This window comes from Bombus huntii, chromosome 3, assembly GCF_024542735.1.
Source record: "Bombus huntii isolate Logan2020A chromosome 3, iyBomHunt1.1, whole genome shotgun sequence".
NCBI classification, from domain to species: domain Eukaryota; kingdom Metazoa; phylum Arthropoda; class Insecta; order Hymenoptera; family Apidae; genus Bombus; species Bombus huntii.
The window spans coordinates 16559023-16581599 of NC_066240.1; the positions used below are offsets into that span (position 1 = coordinate 16559023).

The 22577-nt window shown below is 31.3% G+C and overlaps 7 protein-coding genes across 10 annotated transcripts in view; 3 read left to right on the plus strand and 4 right to left on the minus strand.

Annotated features, from left to right (window-relative positions):
* LOC126864112 (RYamide receptor-like) overlaps window positions 1–4185 on the plus strand; it is a 46561-nt gene extending 42376 nt beyond the window's left edge. Inside the window, exons 5-7 of the mRNA XM_050615090.1 lie at window positions 2559–2627; window positions 3174–3417; window positions 3910–4185. Of these exons, the coding sequence (XP_050471047.1) occupies window positions 2559–2627; window positions 3174–3417; window positions 3910–4109 (513 nt within the window). The 3' untranslated portion in view covers window positions 4110–4185. The remainder of the gene's footprint in view (window positions 1–2558; window positions 2628–3173; window positions 3418–3909) is intronic.
* A 2786-nt stretch (window positions 4186–6971) lies between these two features.
* Window positions 6972–10019, minus strand: LOC126864113 (inositol polyphosphate 1-phosphatase). The gene is made up of 6 exons (XM_050615091.1): window positions 9869–10019; window positions 9387–9440; window positions 9044–9289; window positions 8602–8872; window positions 8038–8206; window positions 6972–7965 (listed from the first exon to the last, which is right to left on the minus strand). The coding sequence occupies exons 1-6, from the start codon at window positions 9908–9910 to the stop codon at window positions 7521–7523; spliced, it is 1227 nt and encodes a 408-aa protein (XP_050471048.1). The 5' UTR covers window positions 9911–10019; the 3' UTR covers window positions 6972–7520.
* A 273-nt stretch (window positions 10020–10292) lies between these two features.
* LOC126864110 (protoporphyrinogen oxidase) lies at window positions 10293–12356 on the plus strand. The gene is made up of 2 exons (XM_050615088.1): window positions 10293–11430; window positions 11608–12356. The coding sequence occupies exons 1-2, from the start codon at window positions 10300–10302 to the stop codon at window positions 11938–11940; spliced, it is 1464 nt and encodes a 487-aa protein (XP_050471045.1). The 5' UTR covers window positions 10293–10299; the 3' UTR covers window positions 11941–12356.
* LOC126864121 (transcription initiation factor TFIID subunit 13) lies at window positions 11436–13955 on the minus strand. 2 transcript variants are annotated; one of them, XM_050615102.1, is made up of 5 exons: window positions 13755–13951; window positions 13307–13544; window positions 13101–13202; window positions 11840–11892; window positions 11436–11754 (listed from the first exon to the last, which is right to left on the minus strand). In XM_050615102.1, the coding sequence occupies exons 1-4, from the start codon at window positions 13779–13781 to the stop codon at window positions 11888–11890; spliced, it is 372 nt and encodes a 123-aa protein (XP_050471059.1). In that variant the 5' UTR covers window positions 13782–13951; the 3' UTR covers window positions 11436–11754; window positions 11840–11887. The 2 variants fall into 2 exon arrangements, 1 of the variants encoding a protein (XP_050471059.1); XR_007689073.1 differs by having other exon boundaries at window positions 11840–13202; window positions 13755–13955.
* On the minus strand, window positions 13408–16395 carry LOC126864118 (ribulose-phosphate 3-epimerase). Of its 2 annotated transcripts, XM_050615098.1 has the most exons (5): window positions 16007–16395; window positions 15785–15892; window positions 15483–15704; window positions 15280–15405; window positions 13408–13544 (listed from the first exon to the last, which is right to left on the minus strand). In XM_050615098.1, the coding sequence occupies exons 1-4, from the start codon at window positions 16241–16243 to the stop codon at window positions 15289–15291; spliced, it is 684 nt and encodes a 227-aa protein (XP_050471055.1). In that variant the 5' UTR covers window positions 16244–16395; the 3' UTR covers window positions 13408–13544; window positions 15280–15288. The 2 variants fall into 2 exon arrangements, with proteins under 2 accessions (XP_050471055.1, XP_050471054.1); XM_050615097.1 differs by lacking the exon at window positions 13408–13544 and having other exon boundaries at window positions 15161–15405.
* On the plus strand, window positions 13987–15259 carry LOC126864115 (putative methyltransferase C9orf114 homolog). Its single transcript, XM_050615092.1, has one exon. The coding sequence runs from the start codon at window positions 13987–13989 to the stop codon at window positions 15121–15123; it is 1137 nt and encodes a 378-aa protein (XP_050471049.1). The 3' UTR covers window positions 15124–15259.
* Window positions 16396–16452: 57 nt separating the features above from the next.
* Window positions 16453–22396, minus strand: LOC126864117 (neural/ectodermal development factor IMP-L2). 2 transcript variants are annotated; one of them, XM_050615094.1, is made up of 7 exons: window positions 22271–22396; window positions 18791–18991; window positions 18463–18524; window positions 18310–18394; window positions 18031–18220; window positions 17308–17621; window positions 16453–17187 (listed from the first exon to the last, which is right to left on the minus strand). In XM_050615094.1, the coding sequence occupies exons 1-7, from the start codon at window positions 22271–22273 to the stop codon at window positions 17155–17157; spliced, it is 888 nt and encodes a 295-aa protein (XP_050471051.1). In that variant the 5' UTR covers window positions 22274–22396; the 3' UTR covers window positions 16453–17154. The 2 variants fall into 2 exon arrangements, with proteins under 2 accessions (XP_050471051.1, XP_050471053.1); XM_050615096.1 differs by lacking the exon at window positions 22271–22396 and adding an exon at window positions 21330–21497.
* Window positions 22397–22577: the final 181 nt, after the last annotated feature.

Sequence of the window (22577 nt, forward strand, 5' to 3'; positions counted from 1 at the left end):
CATTCATCCGTAGAAGCACACTTTTTTCTAACTTTATCAAGATCTTTACAGACCATCGTAGAAACCTGGATACCTTTAATAAAATACAGTACTGCAAATTATAAATAACTTTTAAATCATCACCGCTGTTGTAGAAACAACATGTGCAGTAAAAAGTGTGATATTTCACAAATGGAGTACATAATGCTTTGTATCATACGCTTAACACGAATATTTCATACGTTTCAGTTATCTTGCTTGAGAAAGTCCTCAAGATCAATAAAATTCATTTCATTTCAAGAAGTTTCAATAAAACAAATACATAGAATCGAAAATACGATTCGCTGACTTGCAATATTAAATTAGATGAAATAAAATACAATTTTACCTGTATTAAGCGAAACAGGAAGATTTTCAATACAACTTAACAGAGGACTGTGATGATAAATCTGTAAAAGCAAACGAGTTGGGTAAATCTAAATACACTTACGTCACTAATCTTCTTACAAGAGTAACCTTTACTCAGATTTTTTTGTAGATCGTCACGTTAGAATACGAAAAGCGACGTGCAGGATTGCGCGAAATATCAGCAATAAACGCGATAACAGAAACGCTCGTATTTATCGAGAAAAGCAAAGACCTTATCTGAAAAGCGGGCAGCGAAGATTGGAATGTCAATGAGATAAACAGAAAAAGAACGAAGATGGAAATGAAGGGCAGGAAAAATCAGAAAAATAGTACATTCCCAGCTTGACAACTGAAACATTTGAGATTTTCAGTATGTATTGTTGCTAAATTCTTTGACAAATTATTATGCTCTTCAACCCTGTTTTGGGTCATTTTTCAATGAATCATATTTTTCTATAGAATTTGTACTAAATACAATCTATAAGATTTCTTCTTGTTTGGGGACAATATAAAATTATCAGTGATAGAATTGATATTAGTTTGAAGTATGTTTACAATACGATTAACACTTACGTTTTTATTCATACGAAATACAGTAGCCAACAACGAATATTCAAATAACGATATTACCACTTAGTAACCAGGGATGTTCGAAAAATGATGATGCTTTTATAATGGGAAGATTATATACTTAGTTATATACGTAATTTAACTCGTGTCTAAACAGTAACTTATTACGTAACAGAACAAAAATATTGAATAAATATTATATTTGAATCAGGAAGTGAAAACCCGTTATTCTTGTCAGTTTACCTTATACGCTTATTTTCGTATTTATAAAGCTAAATGTACCGAAAAAAGAAATACCTATGGACATACTTATGGTGGTATATGTAGATATGAAAATGAAAAAAAAACGAAAAAAAAAGAGGCAAAAGTAAAAATATAGAACGGATCTTTCGAAAATCCAGAAACCATAATATACACCTGCCAAATTCATAAATATTTATTATAAAAACACAACGACCAAAATTGAGTAAGAGTGCAAGATACATACTTATCAGCGAGATGAAGAAAATGCCTGCTTCTTAAGAATTTTATCTATAGAAATGAACAAGAGAAAAGAACATAATATCTCGTTTCATAATTCCGTTTCTAGGTGGAAAAATAGTGACAGCGATTTTGAACGTCTGTAACGTAGGAAAGAATCACATTATTGGAATTCGCTGGAAAATAGAAACTATATATATATCAGCTGACATTGAGTTTTATATGATACATACATATACTCGATGATACTAAAAAAAAGAACAACATAAAGTTCTCAGATTTTACGACTATACATACGAAAAAAAACATTTTTCATAACTTTGCGATTTGCAATATAGATGTACTAGAATAATAAAACTTTCTATAAAATAATTTGATTTCCTGTCAAATGGTAAATCTATAAATATTTTACTGATATAAAATTCTCTTCAGTTCTTGTCTTTTCCTTTCTCTTTTATTATTTCTTATTTCATTAAGTTTCTTAATCATCTATAAGGCTGGAAAATGAAGGTCCATTTTCAATTTCCAAAATAACATGGTTGTAAAAGAAATCAAAATAAATTGAATCGTAATTCACAGTTGCGATCATGATAGAGAAAACAATGTTGTTTATAATAATGTATAACGCCATTTGTATTTACTGGCTACAGCACATAAATAAAATAAACCAGCACTGGACAGACCATGAAAATTAACGATACTTCTAACCTAAGAAAAAATAATTGTCGTGTGTGATTTACGAGTGTGTCCTGATTAAATTCTGGCTAGCTACGTGTTTCTCCCATAATTTAACTAAATATCCACTGCCTATTAACACAAAAAATATCATAAAATTCACAGAAAAGACTACTGTGTAACAAGTGCGTTAACACTTCTATCTCTGTAAACCTTCTATTTTAATCGTTCCCTAAGTTCCTATCGTTTAATGAAATTTTTAAACGATATGTTTATCATAGATCTTTATAAAAAATATTTTTCTTAAATGAACGTCTATCGAAAAAAATAATAAATTTTATATTACTCAAGTACTATTTCGTTTCATACTCTTCGTTTGAGCAGAAACTTTTCTATTTTCTGTTATAAGAAAATAATCATAATTGTATATTTTACATTTGTTTTAGATGATTAAAATGATGGTAACGGTCGTAATAGTGTTCACTATTTGTTGGCTTCCACTCAATATATTAAACGTAAGTGATAAAGATCCAATAAACCTTAATAACTGAACCGGTAAATTTTTTTCTACAGCAGTATATACTGGAACTGCGTTTATATGAATTCCATTTATATGAAGTAGTACACGATTAACTGAACTTTTTAGCTCAGCTCTTATTATTATTTAAACTACTACCGAGCGTCGATCCACTTATATGAACGTCTAGCAGTAAGATGTAAATAGTAGAGGCACGCGTTACGTGACATACTCTCACGCTCCGCAGTGGTTACAAATTTGTAACATTATTACATACTTAAGAGAAAATGTTCCGTGGATTCCTCTTATATGAACGTGAACCCCTCTTAATTGAACGACAAATCATAGGTAGCAGAGAGAAATATGTGGATTCCTGTTATATGAACGACTTGGTTATATGAACCAACTTATCCCCCGACAGGTTCATATAAACGGAGTTTCTACTGTAGTAACGTGATATACACTATAGATTCATACTTAAGCGAAATAATTAAATTCTATTAAGAAAATATATTTAAGTAAAACGGTATTATCAAATTTTTAGCTACTAATGGATAATAACGAGACTCTGGAAAGTTGGGCTGGACTTCCGTTCGTATGGATGGTTCTCCATTGGCTAGCCATGTCACACTCCTGTTACAATCCAGTAATTTATTGCTGGATGAACGCGAGATTTCGAACTGGTTTCGTAACTGCGATCGGACGTTTGCCTGGTGCACATCGAATGCTTCGTAGAGAGAGACAACGTGATAACTATAATGCTAGTACGATGGGCATTCCCTTAACAGGTGCATATCGTAATATCAAACTTTACAAAAGGTCGGATAGAATATTTCGAATAGTATAAATTTTATGGAAGTGTAACATTCAACTAACGACTTTATCTAAGTAAGATACATTTTTAATAAGTGCATTTAGTTAGTTTACGCTTTAAAGATTCGATGAAAATTTTAAATAATTCCTTAGCTGTCTTAATTAATATAAAACGTTAGGAATAAAATATTCTTTAGTATGTAATGTGTAAGTAATCAATATTAGGCTTCTAATATTCACGGTTCATTCCATATCAAGTTGACAATTTTTTAATGTTGACACCAGAGATTCCTTTCGATGTGAAATATAATGAATTCGATGTAAAATTAGGGAGAGTTTAAGTTATCATTTTGCTGGTTTCGAGTTTATTTAAGAAATACGAAACTTCGAATTCTACGATTTTTACCACTAATGTAGGGAGACCAATGTATTTAACTATACTAAAAATATGGTTTTTTGAATTGCAGGTATCAATGATTCGGGCCATTCCGTTTTGCGACGTATGAACACATGCACAACCTACATCAGTGTCCGCCGCAAAACAAACGGAAACCATACTGCACCCGTACGAAGCGCTAGCATCCGGAATGACTCGTTTCGACCAGTGAATCAACCACTACAACGACAACTCGTTTATCTTGAATCCCACACAGAAGAACAACTGTAAAAGGACTTTTTAATCAAATTACATGTGATTCCGTGTTAAATAAATAAATATGGAAATAGAAAGTACAATACAAGAATACTTAAATGATGCAAATGTTTATAAGGAAAGAAGTACGTAATATGTATAAGAATAATGTATAAGAATATAAGAAATATTGGAAGAACTTCAACGAAAAAATTGAATAAGTTCTACAAAGAAATTTGTGACTATAAATATAATAACGATTTGCGAGAAATCATAAAATGAGCGTAACGTGGGTTTGGGTGGATTTAAGAGAAGAATATTTTCAATTAAGATACTATCATAGGTTTTGTCCTTTTCGTACTTAATATTCGTAGACCAAAAAATATTCGGCCAATCATGTTGCTAGACCCGAATTCGATCGAACACTTGCCGGACGGGTGCTTTCCCAATTAAACTGCTCAGGCCAATACCTGGCGAATACTTTCTCCCCAATTCTTAAGAAGTCACGATGGTTGCCACCTATAATTCTAAGCTTTTTTATACAAAGTATGTAAAAGAAAAATAATATAGGTAGATGAGAGTTCTATACATATATATATTTATGTTTTATTTAGTTACAATATTTCGTCCCTTTTGCAACAAAATTAGGTTTGTTCGATTGATGAGATAATGATATATTAAAAATTGAATAAAATATTAAGTAGAACTCGAAAACTAAAATACAATTTAACATATTTTGTCTATCTATTCGTGTAAATAGCAATATAACATTGATGAAGGTTCACTAATTTAGATTCAGAGTTGTACCATATTGTAAACAAAAACTGTTAAACAAAAAGAGATTTCTAACATATTACAAATATGTGAAACATCTTCTTCGTTTTTCCTTTTCTACTTCCTTAGAATTTTTTTTAAACCTTTTAAATCTGTATACTATCTATGCGCTATTTTTATTTAAGTATTGCACATTGTTACATTGCTTAAACATTAGTTCTTATTCTAGGTATGATTATATGTACATTTTTATATATGCTTATATACAACCGGTAGTATAAGAAAAAGGATATATACATATATATATAAACTATATAAAAATAAAGAAAAGAGATATTTGAGAAAAAAAAAACAAAAGTTATGTATATAATTTCAGTCTCTTAACTTCTAATCATTCTTTCATTTGTACCTCTGTTCCTTTATGTTGTTTCTTAAGAGATGGCTTGTTTATTAAGTTGTCAATGATCTTCAGTTCTTTAATTCTTGAACTCTTTAGCAGCTTGCTGGTGGAGTGTAGTAATTTGAGTGTTAGAAATATTGCCATAATACAGATCTTGATAGTTGTGCTCGCAGTTGCAAGACTTGCAAGCTGTATCCTGAATCAGATCAAGTCTGAACAGGCTGAATGTCAAGTTCTCCTTGGCCTGCTCTTCCTCTGTCGACCCATATTACCATTCGTTTGGAGGCTTACCAACAATCTGATCGAGAGACAGGAAGAAATTGCTTATTTGTACTTTCAACCGCTGCCTTCTATATTTCGTTATCTTCAATCCTCGTGTATGACGAGACATATATTTTTCATGTTTAAATTGTGTTGATTTATCGCAGCTTTAAGGGAGTAGATTTTTAGACTCTGTAAAATGTTCTGCGAATCTGCATAAATCAGATATAATTTGGTGAAGGCTGTGTTGATAAATCCTACGGCTAATTCGACCGCCGCGCATTCTACCATGAAGACTGAAGCTATTTTGAAGCATTTGTGGATAACTGATAAGATTACCTTGATTTTCTATAATTGTAGGCTATTCCACTGCAGTTGTGCATTCTGCAATGTTGCAGATTACGGCCACAGTCGCTGGGCTTTCATACGGAGTACCATGAGAATTTCCAGACTTATTACGCAGCGCGATCTTGTGTCTGCAACCTACGATATTATTGGATTATGTCGGTAAATCCATGCATATACGCTCGGTTAGTAAACTGCAGCGTGGCTGCGACGGCTTGCCTAAGAATCCCGCGAAAGAACAAAAGAAGTCGACTTGGAACGATGCTTTTTTTTAACAGAAAGAAGTTTTAATTTAAAGCGCAACGTGGTACGTTGATATCGCAACAATACAGCATAATTATAATTAAAACGAATATATTATAATCGTAATTGTAATGAAAAACGGGAATCTTCGTATATCTATTTACTTCGAAATAAATTGTGAAAAATTATGAAAAGTAAGAGTTACCCATAAAAAGTAGTTTTCAGCGTAGGATGGTGTTAAATGCAAAATCCTAACAAATACATTGAGACGTTATGACAGCGGCCAATTTAAAAATCTTACAGTCCCCACAGGAGTTTCCAGACCTGTGTATACGACCGTCATGCATCTAAACACAAGATACATATAATTCCTGCATCCGCCGTAGCAAATTGCAGAGGGCGTGAAAATTTTCAAATCTTCTTCGAGTGTGAATTGCAAATTTGAAAAAAATTTTGATTCATTAGACACAATGTAATTGAAAAAAATACGTATTTCTTTAATAACTCGTGAAATTAAAAAATTCAAGCTATAGATCGTAATTTTTTTATTAATAATTACGTAACAGTGCCTATTATAAAAATTCATAACGAATTTTGACCGATTTGTGTGAAGTTAGTTACGGATAAATATATACTGAAACTATCGAAGCAAGTAAAATGCGTTTAAACGTTTAAAATATTGAAATTTCCGATAAACGCGAATGAGTATATGAATATTGTCATATTGTATACGTTGTATAAAATATGTACTATGAATTAATTTTTTAAGTGCGTTATACATATATTTAATCGTTAGTGCTTAGTGTTATATTTGAAGAAATATGTGAAAGCTGGAATATAACAACGTAATAGAATGCAGGATAAAAAATCGTAAGTGAAACATAAACCATTTTTATTGTTTAGTTGTGATATTATATAACATTCTTTAACATTTTATATAATTTAACATTTATGATTTTAAATAACAACATTAGTCATATTTAAAAACGATAAATACTTAGTATGCAAAAAAATCAGATAGATTTAAAAATATTCCATATACTCGATGCAAATTCCAATTTCTAAAATTTTTGCTTAAAATTGTATTTATTAAATTTAAACTAAAATATATATTTGCATAAAATCAAAAACAGAACTTCTATTAGAGTTAGCCTACATACACACCATAGAGGCATGATTGATTTGTAGAAGTACTATTAAAAATTAAATTAAATTAAATTAATAATAAAATATATATCGAATACAATAAACATTTGTTACCGAATAATTAAAAAGTTAAAAAAATAAAATTAATATTAAATAAATAAAATTGCATTTAATAAATGCAGCATGAATTAAATCCTTTCTAAAGTACTTTCAAATATATATATGTAATACGTACCATTAGCACTCAATAAATAAAATAAGTACATAACATAATACCATTATTTGCATAAAATCGACTTTAATGTTTGCAAAGTTTCAATGTTTCGGTACGCTATCAAACCATTGCTATTTGACAAATTGGTAGACATCGGTAAATATTTTACATCCATATAGTCAGAATCAGGATTACTTATAAAACTTTGGAATTCAATAATACCACCATCTAAAGAACGTAGAAGAGCTTGTGGGCCACAAGTATCCCACTTGTATGTAGATCCTTTAGATAAAATATAAGCATCGACTTGTCCAAGGGCAACGCTTAATATTTTATAACCAGCCCCAGCTGCTTCCACTAAAGTGAAACCAGCGCCTAAGAGTTTAGATTTCACATTTTCATCCTCAACTCTACTCAGGACAATTATTTTTTTGTTGGTAGTTTCTTTCACTATAGAACATGTCCCAACATCTTTTTTCATAAATCCCCAGTAGCAATTGCCTTTCCATCTATGAAATGAAGTGTAAAACTCATTGACTATTGATATTGTACAAGTATAAATTAAATTTTGATCCATTTACCGTAAATCCACATTTGTATAAAAAGGCTGATTAATTACTCCCACAATTGGTATGCCTGTGCTTTTCAAGAATACTCCAATCAAGACAGTGACACATCGTAAACCACTCATATGTACGCCAGTGACTTCATCTATCTTTTCACTCCCATTTATATAATCAGCAGTTGAATCTACAAAAGTTCCATGAATTGCCCCTCGGGCATGCTTTATTAAACTAAAAAAAAAAATAAAAAAAATAGAGGATTTAACATACTCATACAACATGACAGAATACCATTAGTATGTATTATAATAAAGTAGAATGAAAATATACATAACAAAAAATAGAATAAAAAGAGAAATATATAGTAGATACAGAAAAATATGCAAAATTTGAAGCTACTTTGGATAATACTAGTACTTAAAACAATAAAGAATAAATTATATGAAAATGAAGATATTTACCATATAAATTTCCCAGACATCGTTTTAATAAAAATAGCAGTATTAATATTATTTTATATCTGTTACATATATAGTAAATCTTTATTTTAGAGCATTTAAATTATACTGTTATGTTTCTTACCAATTGGATCTATCCATATACCAAGATCATAAATATCAATATCAAAATCAAAAGGTAGTTCTACTACCATTGGAATATCTAAGAATTGGACATCCTTATGAACTTCAGTGGCTAATAATTCAGCAGTTGCAATATCACTACCCATCACTTTGGCTAATAGTTTAGTGGTTTCTTCAACAGTCGGACATACTTCAACCACTATAGATTCACCCATGGCATTGCTGAATGTATTAGTTTCCTCTCCTTGCACTACCTTAGCCAGTTCTGGAAACTAATTTTCTATAAATAACCTTTGTTTTATATTCTTCTTTTTGGGAAGATATATCTAATATAATATATTGATATAGTTGTTCTGAACCAATTATACATATGTTTTCTGTCATCGTTTATATGTGGGTGTTTATGAACAAAACAATGAACTAAATATATACTAGCAATTTACCTCTAATCCTATGTCATGTTTGATCGTTTCTTGAATAAGAACATCTGCTAAGGTTTTGAAATCTTGGAAGAAGCGTGGATTCTTTTCTTCCTCTGATTTTTCTTGTACAAGTAATTTAAATAGAGCGTCATTATGCCTGCAAGCTCTTGCAATATTTGCTGCTTTTTCTGAAGCTTTCAGAAGAATAGACAACAATCTGCTTCCGTCTTTCATTGCAACAGTTAATGATTTTCCAAATTTTAATAACTATAAAATTAATGATTTGTTAAAAAGTTGAATTTTTAAATAAGCACTAAGTATTAAAAATTTATAGACAATATTTTTCAAAACATGAAATACATACGTTTTCTTGCACCGAATCTGTTAAAGAATCGTTTGGCGGGAACCCGTGCAAATTCTATTATATAATCGCAGATTATTGATACAGCAGATGTAGCATGAAAACGTAACAAGTAATATAAATGCGTTTGCAATTCAAGCTCAGAATATCTGAATATTAAAATAGTCATTCATGCATTATAATTTCAATGACGCAAGCGGAAATTTCCATTTTTATCCTAATCAACTCAGTACAGTCTCATCAAAATAAGATAGTTAAAGATATAATTAAACGTGTTTAATAAAAATGATTATATGACAATTATTATATGATGATAGATAAATTTGTCACCATATTATTTGATTAAATTTTTAACTAATGTTAAATCGATATTTCTAAAATATTTGGTTATCTTATTGCTTATAATCATTCGAGCAATTAAAGAAATAGATATAAAACAATAATGTACAATTCAATAAAAATACAAAATTAAGAAATTTGTTTACATTGGTGTTTATTTCCAAATAGAAAGTGTCACTCTTACACATTGAATTTTTATTTCATGTGCATACATAACATGCAATGATTCAAACAATGTATATAACCTTTCCTAAGCATGAAATGCACTAATATAATTAGCTTGTGAAACAATAACATTGACAGTGCATTTGTAATTACTCAATTATTTGATTTTTTAAAAGTTTCTTTTTAAATTATTGACTTAATGAAAAGAAGTCTGAATTAGTGTAGTACATATAATGTAAAATTGCTATAGAATTTAACAAAGAATAATTCATTTTAATAGCAGAAAAGGAGAAACATAAGTATTATTTAATTTATTTTAAACAGGATAATACGAATATATTAATTTGTGTACATATTTTATCCAAAATAGATTTAATATTTATTAAACATTTGAATATTTATGTAATTGAACATGACAGCTATACTAGGTGGTGGTATATCAGGTTTATCAGCTGCATATTATGCTCTTGAAAATCCAAAACTGGCTCCACCAGTTATATTAGAAGTTTCAAATCGTGTAGGTGGTTGGATACGTTCTGTAAAACAACCTGATGGAACAATCTTTGAAACAGGTCCACGAGTTATTAGAGCTAACTCACATGATTTATTGAAATTAATAGAAGAATTGAAATTATCATCTAAAGTCATTCCAATTAAAGCTGAACATCCTGCTGCTAAAAACCGATATATTTATGCAGACAATGTATTGCATTGTTTACCTAATTCCCTAAAAGGAATTATAACAAAAAATACGCTGTTAAATCATTCTTTAGCTAGGCTTCTGTGGAATGATTTTAAAGCAGCAAAAGTTCTTAAAGATGACGAAAGCATATATAATTTCGTAGAAAGGAGATTTGGCAAAGATGTATCTGAAAAGATGGTTGCACCAATATTATGTGGAATTTGTGGTGGTGACATACATCAATTAAGTGCAAAATCTTTTATGACAAATATATTTGAAACAGAACAAAAATATGGTTCTGTATTTATGGGTCTTGTACAGAAAAAATTTTCAGATATATTAAATAAAAAAGAAAAAAAAGAAGTTACATTGGAAAACACAAATGAGACTCAAAAATTAGTAAAATCAAATAACATATCTTCACTTTTAGTACAGAAAGCTAAAAGAGAATTATGGAGTACATGGGGACTAGAAGGAGGTTTTGAACAATTGCCTCAAACACTGGCTGAAAATATTACTAAACGTGGAGTGAATATAAAAATGAAACATAACTGTGAACAAATAATATTTAACGAAGATTGTGTAGAATTAATTGTAAATGGAAAAGTTGAAAAATATTCTCATATCATATCAAGTTTACCTGCTAAAAATTTAGCTAATTTAATTCAAAAGCAACACCCAGAACTATCTAAAGAATTATATAGTATACCTACAGTAACGATAGCTGTAGTTAATCTCCAGTTTTCTGAAAATGTTTTACCAATAAATGCCTTTGGGGTTCTCATTCCACCAAAAGAAGAAATTCCAATTTTGGGTATAATATTTGATTCATGTGCCCTTCCTCAAAATTCCAAAATGACAGTATGTATAAATATAAATATTTATTACACCAGCTTAATGCTTTTTACAATAAATTTTTATAAAGTAACTTTGCGGTGACATAAAATGATTTTTGACTTTTAAATAATCTTTCACAAATATATAATGGACTAGAAACATTTCTTATTCAATATATACAATTTTTGTTTTCAAATCCAGGTACTGACAGTAATGATGGGTGGGGCATGGTTTGAAAAATACTTTGGTAGATGCTCATCTGAAGAACATTTAAAAATGGTAGCAGTTAAATATGCAAACAAACTTTTATGCATTAATGAAGATCCCAAGGCATGTAATGTTTCCATTCTGAAAGATTGTATTCCACAATATATAATAGGTCACGCACAACGCTTAACTCGCATCCACGATTACATCTCCACGCATAAAATACCTTTAGCATTGTGTGGCTCTTCATATCACGGTGTAGGAGTCTCTCATGTTATTCTGTCAGCAAAAGAAGCTGTTTCTAGTATCAATCAGTGTATGATATAGCTTTGTGAAATTTAATTAATCAATTTTCTTTGTTTTAAGAATGAAACAATATATATACATGCAAGAAATTAAGCCAAAATAATTTTTTAAAAACTAAACTGTAATTTAACTTGAACTAAAAACATGCATTGTTCATGCTGCTTAATGAAAATAAACAGAGCAATTTACACAATAAAATAGAAATAATACAAAAATTAAGAGAGATATCATAATATAAAAATTGAAGAATGAATGAAAGTATAAAAAGTAAATAGGACATAAAATAATTATTCCAAACCAGCATTTTATTATACTAGAGCTGTGAAAAGATTTTATAGCTATTAAAATAAAACATAGGTATAAAATATTTTTTATTATAAAAGTGTAAAATATATATATATTGTGCATGAAATAAAATATAGAACATTTAGTACAGATATAGATTTTTGTTTTATACTCTATTTTACATATACAATACTACTAACACTACATAAAAAAAGAAATAGCACTCATATGATAATTATCGTATTTTATAATAGATCTAAGTATTACTATTAGGTTGTCCGGAAAGTGTCTTTCCTTTACAGATATGTCTTTTACAACGATGCATCTTTATACAAACATAAAACCTAATCTGTCAAATGTTGTGATCTTTATTTTGATAGAACAAAATGGATCATACGTAATTCGATACAATAATACAAAACAGAAAATGTTGTGCATCCATTATTTCCTTATGAAGCGAAAGAAACTTTTTGGACGACCTATACTTACATAAACCCCCAAATATATATGTTTATGCATATTTTTTTTATGTAACAAAAACATTTAAGCAATCTTAAGTATACTATAATCTTCCAATTATGTAGATAAGCAAGCATGAAGTATCATAAAAATGCAGCACACAAGCATGTAGCATTCCGTTCTTGTAAAAACTGTGCAACTACTATAATGCAGTACTTAGATCATTTATGTTCAAACTCTATCTGAGCTTTCTCAAAATCATAAAAATAACTGTTTATACGAAAGAGCTTTTTATAAAAAAAAATATATGAATATAAATATATATATATATATATATATATATATGATTCTCTAATAAAATAATAAATTCAGGCAGAATAAAAGTATTTTGTTATATGCTTTGATATTGATAAATTAAATTTACTGACTAACAGTACCTGCATATTTAACTTCATCGAATGCTTTTCTAGCTTTCTTTAATTCTTCATTCATTGTTAGGAGATCTTTAACTCTTGCATATTTCCTTGGGTCTTTCCTAACTGTAAAAGAAAATTTTCAATTTAACAAGCCAATTTAAAATTTATGGAAAGATAATAATTTATAAGACATTATGCAGAAATCAATATACATATCTTATTACTACCTAAAAATACGATATCCTCTACTTGCACACGACCGGTACGACCAATTTCCATAGCTCTATGTGTCATTTCGGTAATAAATTCAATAACAAGATCTTCTAACAAATCTACACTTTCTGTATAAGGATTTTGATCATCACCAAAACCATACATCATACACCGTAATTCTTTCGAAAATAATCGTTTCCTACCACCGGGTAAAGTCCCGCCAATCGGAATTTCTGCCTCTTCATCTTCGAACTGTGAAAACACAATTTTTTTTATATAATTTTCATGAATAATCTTGTTTATTAATTTCAAAGACACATACTTATTAAACTAATTTTAAACATGTTTGAAATAAACATAATTAAGGTTAGACATTTTGCCTTAGAAGTAATATTAAATATCTCACTTTATTAAATTAACTATCATAAGACAAAATTTTATAAAATCAAATTTCATAAGAACCTGTTCGAAACCTTCTTCCGTGGCCATAATTTGATGTAATCGTACGAATTTAACAAAAGTTCGAGAATTCTCTTACTCAATGAAAAGATATGTACAAACAAAAACACTGCCTGTCACGTTCACACCAAATGTTCAACGGTTTTATTAATCTGTGAAATTTTCTGCAAGATTATTGTGGTAAATGATAAATATCTTAAAGTTTAAAGGAAGTGTTTGAAGAAATTAAAAAATTATGCCACCAGTAATTCCTACACCGAAAACTTGGAAAGAAACCAATCGTTTACACAAAGAACAGCGAAAGAAATGGAAGGAAGAGAGGTTAGCAAAAAAGCTTAAGAAAGGAGAAACTAAAAAAGAATTACAGAACGAAGTAGCTAAACCTGTTGAAAGTCATTTCGAAAAAAAAGACATTTCGACTTTGAGTATCGCAGTTCCTGGTTCAATTTTAGATAATGCTCAGTCACCAGAATTACGAACATATTTGGCAGGACAAATAGCACGTGCCGCATGTATTTATAAAATAAACGAAATCGTCGTTTTTGACGATAAAGGAGAGATAACTGAAAGTGAAAAGAAGAAAATAAGAAATGACGAATTCTTAGGTGAAAGACGAGTTGGATGTTTGCAATTAGCTAGAATATTGCAGTATCTTGAATGTCCACAATATTTAAGGAAGTATTTCTTTCCAATTCATAAAGATTTGCAGTATGCTGGAGTATTAAATCCTTTGGATGCTCCACACCACTTACGTCAGCAAGATATATCTTTGTATAGAGAAGGAGTAGTTACAAATAAGCCAGTTAAACCTGGCAAAGGTTCTCATGTGAATGTGGGATTATTAAATGATGTTTCTGTGGATAAAGTATTAACGGATGGATTAAGGGTTACAGTGAAGATACCCAAAGACCAACCAAATCCGAAAAAAATAAAAGGCTTCATTGTTCCACCTGATGTTCCCAGATCAGATACTGGAATATATTGGGGATATACTGTGAGATTAGCTAATAATCTTACAGAGGTGTTAACTCAATGTCCTTATAAGAATGGATATGATTTGACCATTGGTACTTCAGATAAAGGAAATTCTATTGATGATGTGGAATCAAAAAGTATTAAATACCATCATGCTTTAATAATATTTGGAGGATTGTGTGGATTGGAAGCAGCAGTAGACAGTGACCCTAATTTGAATGTGGATGATGCTTCTTTGGTGTTTGATCAATATTTAAATACTTGTCCTCAACAAGGATCAAGAACTATTAGGACAGAAGAAGCTATTCTAATCACTTTAGCAGAATTAAGAACAAAAATATTTCCTAAAGTCTCTTTGTTGCCAAATCCCCAGTTTGACAGTTTTACAAATATATAACTATCAGTGAATATAAGTGACTGTAATGACACCAAAATAGAAAATAATAATTTGCCTTCTTATTTTGGTAAAAAATTCTAAACAGAATTTTATATTTGCAAAATTTGTAACATATAAGTACAACATATCAATCTTATATGTAGAAAAGATACTTTCCTTTCCTTCTTATTTACAGTTATTTTGCAATGCACAATTTACTGTGTCTCTTAGAGTTTTGATAACTTTGGCTTGATCAGAAGAACCTATGACAGCTGTTCCAGAAACGATCATGTTTGCACCAGCCTAAAAAAGAATATATATAATGTTCTTTTTGTTATAATATATGTTAAAATATATATCTACTAAATTTAAATACATACCTTTGCACATGCACCAATAGTTTCTGGTCCAACACCTCCATCAACTTCTATATCCAATGTAGGATAATTTTTCCTAAGCCATGATACCTTTTTCATCATTGGTTCCATAAACTTTTGACCACCAAAACCTGGTTCTACAGTCATAATTAATACCATATCTGCTAATTCAACATAATCCTCGACTACATTTACTGGAGTCTGTGGTTTAAGTGCTACCCCAACCTTTCATTTAAAGAAATAACGTATTTAGTATAATTTTTAACCAAGCAGGTTTAATTTCATTGAAAATATGAGGTACGTACTTTCATTCCTGTTTCTCTTACTTTTCTGCAAACTAGTGGAACATCGTTTACTGCTTCAACATGAAATGTATATTGGTTGACACCAGCATCAGCCATTGGCTCTATCCACTAAGGTAAAGGAAAAGTGTTCAATTTATAGATAACATTTCTTCAAATAAAATGTAAATAGAAATGATATACAACTGAAAATTTAAATTAAAGAAAAAGCAAGGTAAAATATACCAGATTGGGATTAGAAACCATCATATGCGTTTCAAAAAAAGCATCTGTTACTTTATTTCGAAGACACTTTACTAATGGGTGACCAAAACTAAGGTTAGGTACAAAGTGTCCATCCATAACATCTAAATGTAAATAATCAGCACCACTATTAATTAATTTTTGTGATTCTTCTGAAAGTTGTGACAAATCGGCGTTTAGAATCGAAGGTCCAATCTTTGCAGTCAATTTTTTTGCCATTTTTTAATTAGATTGCTACGAACAAGTGACACGTGTCTTCAGTTATAACAATATAGCATTATCAACTGGACTAATGATCTTTCATACAAGGTCATTTTTTTCTTCTCCGATTCGTTGTATTAGTTAAGAAATGTAACGAATTGAACATACATTTAAAAATCTAACTCAATCGAGGAAAGTCAAGTGGGGAAAAATAAATATAACACGAATTTATAAACATTGTACGAAATGAAATACACTTATTTATACATAAAAATATAGCAGTTCACAATAGACAATAGATTATGATAATTTCGTACGAATAAGTGACTAAAATAATAAAAACAAGTAAAAATTACTAATTAATACTAATAAGTATGCAGTAAGCGAAATAAGAATCGATGTCAAATGATCGGCCATCGTTTCCTTTCCATCGAGTTTTCTAGAATTTAGCAATTGATCTTCGCTTTAACCAAAGTATCTTTCGTTATGCTTGCCTATTGACTCGACTTCCAATGTACATATATAATAAATAAATAATTCGTTTAAATACGAAACGTCGTCGCAGTATAAACAATAATTAAATATTGCAATAGCTTAAAAAAGATCGCTACTTTAAAATTGCTAACGTCATTATCATAATCAAATACAAAAACTCTTTGGCACCTTAAAATCTATTATAAAACTTTAAGTAAAATAGTGACTGCATTTTAATTAATATTAACTAAATGTAGCGTTGTTGATTCTTAAACGCATTGTCATGTCTTCAGTACCGTAATATGTATAATCTTATATATAGTGCTTATACTGAAAAAACAATACCATTTGAACGCTAACGAACACCGAAATTTAGCGCGAGAAGACTGTGGCATGTCATACAATACAATGATAGCCGGAGATCGGATTGATTGGGTTCGTTTTTCAATAATTGTTTAGTTGACTGTTCGAGCCACTTCCTTTTCGGGCTGAAAAATAAAGTCGAAATATATTTAAATTACTTTAAATAAATTTAGAGTACTTTTTCTATGTGATCAATCGAACCAAATACTAAATCATCAAATTTAGGTAAAATTATAGAAACTTACACGCAAAGGATAGAGGAACGTGCTGATGACTTGTTGACGATTTTTAGACTTGGCTTGGCAAGTGTAGCCACCCATGTCTTCCCATAAAAGTTCTTCTATTATTAGGTCACCGTTGTCCAATACTCTGTGTCGCAAGTTAGTTGACAGAGTTAGAGGTATGTTGTAGTTATCCACCCAAGTGATTTGTGGTGTTGGTTTTCCACTTGCTCTGCAAGGCAACACAACTGTTGCTCCAATAGTGGCTACCAGAGTAGGCGAGTAAAGAGTAATTACTGGGTCGCTTTCAGAACTGCAGTTACTGGCACCACCTTCGTCTGTAAAGAAATCGTTGAATGAGAAATTTTTATGTCTCGAACTGTTCGAGATTTCGTCAGTGTTGGAATGTTACAGCTGAGTCTTCTTATGAAAGAATCACGATTTATAATTAGAAATCTGGAAAATTAGTTGATGCGAGTAAATCGATGTTGGTACTTGACGAAAATCAAATAGTTTTATTATTATAATCATATAAAAAATGATAAACTATCTGATGTCGAATTCAATTGGCGAAATAATGCATGGGAAAGAGTGAAGAGAAAGAGCGAAGAGTTTCATGAATCACTCATTAGTGAAATATACGAATGTATTATGAAAGATAAGAGGCTTGCGTGACAGTTGGTCAAAGCTTCATGTTAATGTAGTTCCAGATGATTGACAGTTAATTGTTAATTGTATTCCACTTACTGTTAACCAGCAGCACCGTAGGAGTGGAGATCTTCACCTCTCTCGCAGAAACCGACGCACAGTAGATCAATCCAGCATCATCCGGAGTAACGCATTCTATCACGAGTTTCGAATTAATTCTGGCCACTCCTTTCCACTCTTCGGATGGATCGTACAAAGAATGCGTACTGGTTTTCACATATTCGATCAGCTATCACAAAGGACAATATCGGAAATTAATATTCTCTTCTTTCCTCTTGATCGTATGATATAAGAATCGTGTTTGATCGGACTACTTACTTGTTCGTTACTACCGCTTCCTGTAAACCAGAGAATTTCTGGTGGAGGACTGCCGCTAGCTTTGCATTCCAATTCCACTTTGCTTCTGTAATAACAGAAGAAATACAGTATTATCGGTTTACGCATCTATTCTCTTCGATGTGTGATATTTACCCCACAATGGTTTCGATGCCGTTTACTGGATTCTGTGTGATTTTAGTCCATGGCTCTACAGGCTGAAAATCGAAACGTTGAATGTTATCTTTTGGAATTTATTTGTACTGAGATTTTCCTAATCCCTAGGACAAAAAGTCCCATTTTTCGCAAATATATTTTCAAAGTTAAATTTTTAGAGAACAACGATTTAAATGCCATCTTATATTCATTACATTCAGCGTCCAGTGATCATACTTATTGCAAATTTTTTTTTTTTTTGCCTAGGTTTGGCCCATTTCCTAAATTCGTGAAAGTTTATTTAATTAATGAATTATGTTTACGTTACCTTCGATTCAGTTCGTGTCCCATATTCCGACAATGGTGTTAGGAAATTGGAATTGTGCTCTATCATTTGCCTGTTTATGCTTCTACGTTCGGCAGCTCGTTCAACGGCATGCCGCGGCAGGAATGAAAAAGGGTGTCCCGAAACCGTATACGATACGGTGATAACGCAAACGAGATTAATCAGTATTGAACAAGATCGCATCTGAAAGCATAAAATGAGGCCGTGAAAGGCAAAGTCGATATATCATTGGCAATTACGATCGGCAATGTTACCGGCTAACGATGTTACATGAAAGAAACTAATTTGATGAATGTGAAAGGACATTGTGCAATGATTGAATCAGAATGAACACTAACGTCATGCTCCTTTCGCAGAAATTGGACCGATTGAATATAACAATGCGGATTTAATTGCCGGGTTAGGTGCGCGATTTATAATATCGATTCATTCGACCTTCCTTCGAGGATACGAATAAACACAATTGGCAACAATGAAATTAAACTCTTGAGGACGCGACGATAATTAAATATCTCCGATAACAACCAGAATACACATTCCATTCTTTCTTTTTTCCTGCTTTCCTCTTTATAGCACCGTATTAATACTAGCTAGTTTCGTTTAATAATTTCGCTGAAAACGAGTTAATGATATTATGATTAATCCTTCATCGTTTTAACACACTTTCTCTTCCATAACGTTCTTTCTCAACTCATTCGATGTCCTTGCTATTGTAGTCGTACGAATAGATATCTCTAATAGTGGACGAAATTACGATCTACAGATAATGATGGATCACGTGGCGACAATTTTGAAACAATCTCGTGTTGAAACTAACATAAAATTTATGATACAGCCGGAGGAACCGTTCGCTCGGATCAGTCGCATGGCCTGCTTGTTAATGTGAGCATCGAAATCACCAAATTAAAGAGATTTCCTTATCTACCGTATTTTATTATCGTGATATAGACAAGACAAGACGCTCGATACCTTGGCCGCGTATCCTTCTGACGGTAGACTGACAACGTGTCGCACGAGGAATGCACGGTTTCCGAATGACATCTCTCGCTTCGACTTAAATCTGTATCTCTCACGGTTCCTCCACTTCGACACGTTCGGTTAGGATTTTAGAGGCGTGTACGTGCTGGCCGCGTCGTTTACCGTGACTTTCAGGCGTTCCCTCGGCGGAACGTTGTTCTCACGAAGTTCACGAACAAAATTTAGATGCTACCGCATCATTTTATCTTTGGTGTTCTCGTCCCGCGTTTCTCCCCTTTTTCTTCCTCTCAGTCACTCAGTCAGAGAGTCTTTGTGAGAGGAAGAAGGAAGGTCACGCGTACCGTTTAAAGAAGATTAAGTAACTCGGCTGTTAACAAGACAAGATGTTTGGAAATGAATTCGCGCGAGCGTTAATGAACACACATGCGGTGCAAAAAAATAAGGGAGAATCTGGAGACGATACGGTGCGACGTGGTGTGTGCGTGAGCGTGTGTGTCTCTCTTTTTTATTTTATTTTTTCTCCTTCTTCTTTTACTGGAAACACTTGCATGCAGCGTGTCCCGAGAACAGTTAAAAGTGGCTAAAACTTCCGAGGTTTACGACGGTTTTATAGTTTCGTAATGAGGATCGGTACTTAATTTCTTCGATGTTTCGATGGGCACCAGATCCATATACATTATATTTAACCGTTTATGGGAAGGACTATTTAACTTATCTAGACAATAATTAGTTACTTAGGCAGAAAATGTTACGAATATTATATAAACAATGTTGTTCGAAATATTTAATGAATACGCGTTAATTAAACGCGATTATATTGGAGCAAAGAAAAGAATATATCTTAAAATATGAATAATTGAACATTTCAATGTTTTATGTTTTTGAAACATGTTAAATGTATGTTAAAGTAATTTGAAATTGTGAAAAAAGTTGATAATAATCGAAAATTGTAAGTTGAATTTATATTTAGTTCAGACTCGATTGTATGATGAAAGCAATTAGTTACTTTGCGTTAGTGTAATTCTGCGGTCGAAAATTACGATGTATATATATAGGTAACGTTGTTGAAGTGTAATCAAAAACTGATATGACCACAGGTAGATGATGTTATCATCAGCTAGTATTTAGACATCTTTAAATTTCCTCGAGAACGTCATGATGAAATTAATCGAAAAGTGTCAAATAATTTGATGCGGAAAAAAGGATAAAATAGACTGTTCTATTAAAAATTGGGAAAATTGTTCGAAAATTTGCTTATTAAGATATATGTAACTAAAAATAGAATTCAGTTCTCCATGTGTTATCTACTTTCAAGGGACTGAGAAATATAAACTGTAAAATCTATATTTTAATCAGAAATCTTCCTTTCTATAAGAATTTGCCTTACAGTTATCTGTCCTATTTATATAAAGTTTATCTACATGTATCTCGTACTTCTCACTTTTTCACATAGAATCTATTTACACGTGGTTTAAACTCGGAAATTTTCAAATCGATATATATATGTGTATTCTGTTTAAAAAATTTCTTTCCTTTTTCTTACCTTGGAACTTATGAATCACGACGGATAATTGTCACAGGTAGATAAAGTCCGTAGGAATATCGAATCTGGTACTGCTATGAGATAGAACTTTTTATAAAGATACTCGCGCCGGAGATGCTTTCTAGGAGCGCACATCACGGGAGGAGGTTTCGAACCGAATGATGCAACTTCTTATACAATCTTCGCATCTTCCCTATCTCGCGCCCTCTTTCCGCGGAGCCCTTTAACGTATCGTAATCTAGATATGATATTAGCTAGCCCGTAAACTGCGATAAGGAAATATGCAGTGTGAAACACCAATCACGAAACGAATAAAAACTTTCGTCCTTTTCTCCTATTTTGTTCCTGTCTGTTTCTTTTTTTCTTTTTTTTTTTTAATTATATGTATAAGAGTATGTTACATACTTAGAAAAAAAGAAAATAAAATAAAATCAAATGAAAAAGAAAGAAATTCTTTTCTTCTAGTTCATTTCGTTTTTCTTTTTTCTTTTTCTATATGTTTGTAAAAATATATTATATTCTTGTCCAAAAAGTAAAAAAAGAAGAAACAGAAGGCAAAGAGAATTCCCTTTCACTCTGTTGCATTCTTTTGTCCTCTCTTCAAGATATATCGTGTTCATTCAAGTCATGTTCTTAAACGAAAAATCGAAAGAAATGAAAGAATAAGCCTAAATGATTATCAGATTTCACCAAAGAATTTCTCTTTCCTTTTCAAAAGAATAAGCAACGTACAAAGGAACTGGTGAAGATCAATTATTATAATCTGACAAAAAGTGTTAACATTAACTACGGTTCACTGACGGTCCAAGAAACTAGTCGATAATTTCTACTTTTATAGTAGTCTATCACTCGTGTAACGGCGCGAAACAGCGTAAAAGAGGGTAAAAAGGTGGCTATAAAACTAACCAATCGAGGATCCACGTTAGAAAAGTCAAACTTACCATTATTTCGTTAACTTTCTCTTGAAGTTCGAAAACGATTCAAGGTTTACTATTTAATCGACAGTTTGGCAGCGACGAATAAAAATACTGACTGAGCGTAGTCGAACAGATATTGACACATTTATATATTTCGAATATGGCAATGGACGCCCTCGCTTATACCTGATTGGACGAGACAGCGAAGAGTAGGGAGGGTACCAACATGTCAAACAATTGAATTCATTACCCGCGCGTCTCGTTTGTGCACGCGTAGGTAATAGTCGTACAATTTACTTCCACCCTCATCTATGCTCATCATCGATTTTTA

Bases quoted from the DNA above. Each gene is read 5' to 3' on its own strand.
- LOC126864115 (XM_050615092.1), top strand. From the start codon at position 13,987: ATGCCACCAGTAATTCCTACACCGAAAACTTGGAAAGAAACCAATCGT.
- LOC126864121 (XM_050615102.1), bottom strand. From the start codon at position 13,781: ATGGCCACGGAAGAAGGTTTCGAACAG. The intron at 13,545-13,754 runs GTTCTTATGAAA...GTGTTTTCACAG, and splicing joins CGGAAGAAGGTTTCGAACAG to TTCGAAGATGAAGAGGCAGA. The intron at 13,203-13,306 runs GTAGTAATAAGA...TTTCTTTTACAG, and splicing joins AGAGGATATCGTATTTTTAG to TTAGGAAAGACCCAAGGAAA.
- LOC126864110 (XM_050615088.1), top strand. From the start codon at position 10,300: ATGACAGCTATACTAGGTGGTGGTATATCAGGTTTATCAGCTGCATAT. The intron at 11,431-11,607 runs GTATGTATAAAT...TTTCAAATCCAG, and splicing joins CTCAAAATTCCAAAATGACA to GTACTGACAGTAATGATGGG.
- LOC126864118 (XM_050615098.1), bottom strand. From the start codon at position 16,243: ATGGCAAAAAAATTGACTGCAAAGATTGGACCTTCGATTCTAAACGCC. The intron at 15,705-15,784 runs GTACGTACCTCA...TTTAAATGAAAG, and splicing joins TAAGAGAAACAGGAATGAAA to GTTGGGGTAGCACTTAAACC. The intron at 15,406-15,482 runs GTATGTATTTAA...ATTCTTTTTTAG, and splicing joins CTATTGGTGCATGTGCAAAG to GCTGGTGCAAACATGATCGT.
- LOC126864117 (XM_050615094.1), bottom strand. The intron at 18,221-18,309 runs GTAAGTAGTCCG...CCTTTGTGATAG, and splicing joins GAAGCGGTAGTAACGAACAA to CTGATCGAATATGTGAAAAC. The intron at 17,622-18,030 runs GTAAGTGGAATA...ATTTCTTTACAG, and splicing joins TACGGTGCTGCTGGTTAACA to ACGAAGGTGGTGCCAGTAAC.
- LOC126864113 (XM_050615091.1), bottom strand. From the start codon at position 9,910: ATGTGTAAGAGTGACACTTTCTATTTGGAAATAAACACCAAT. The intron at 8,873-9,043 runs GTAAATTGCTAG...ATAGAAAATTAG, and splicing joins AACATGACATAGGATTAGAG to TTTCCAGAACTGGCTAAGGT. The intron at 8,207-8,601 runs GTAAGAAACATA...GAACTTTTGTAG, and splicing joins TATATGGATAGATCCAATTG to ATTCAACTGCTGATTATATA.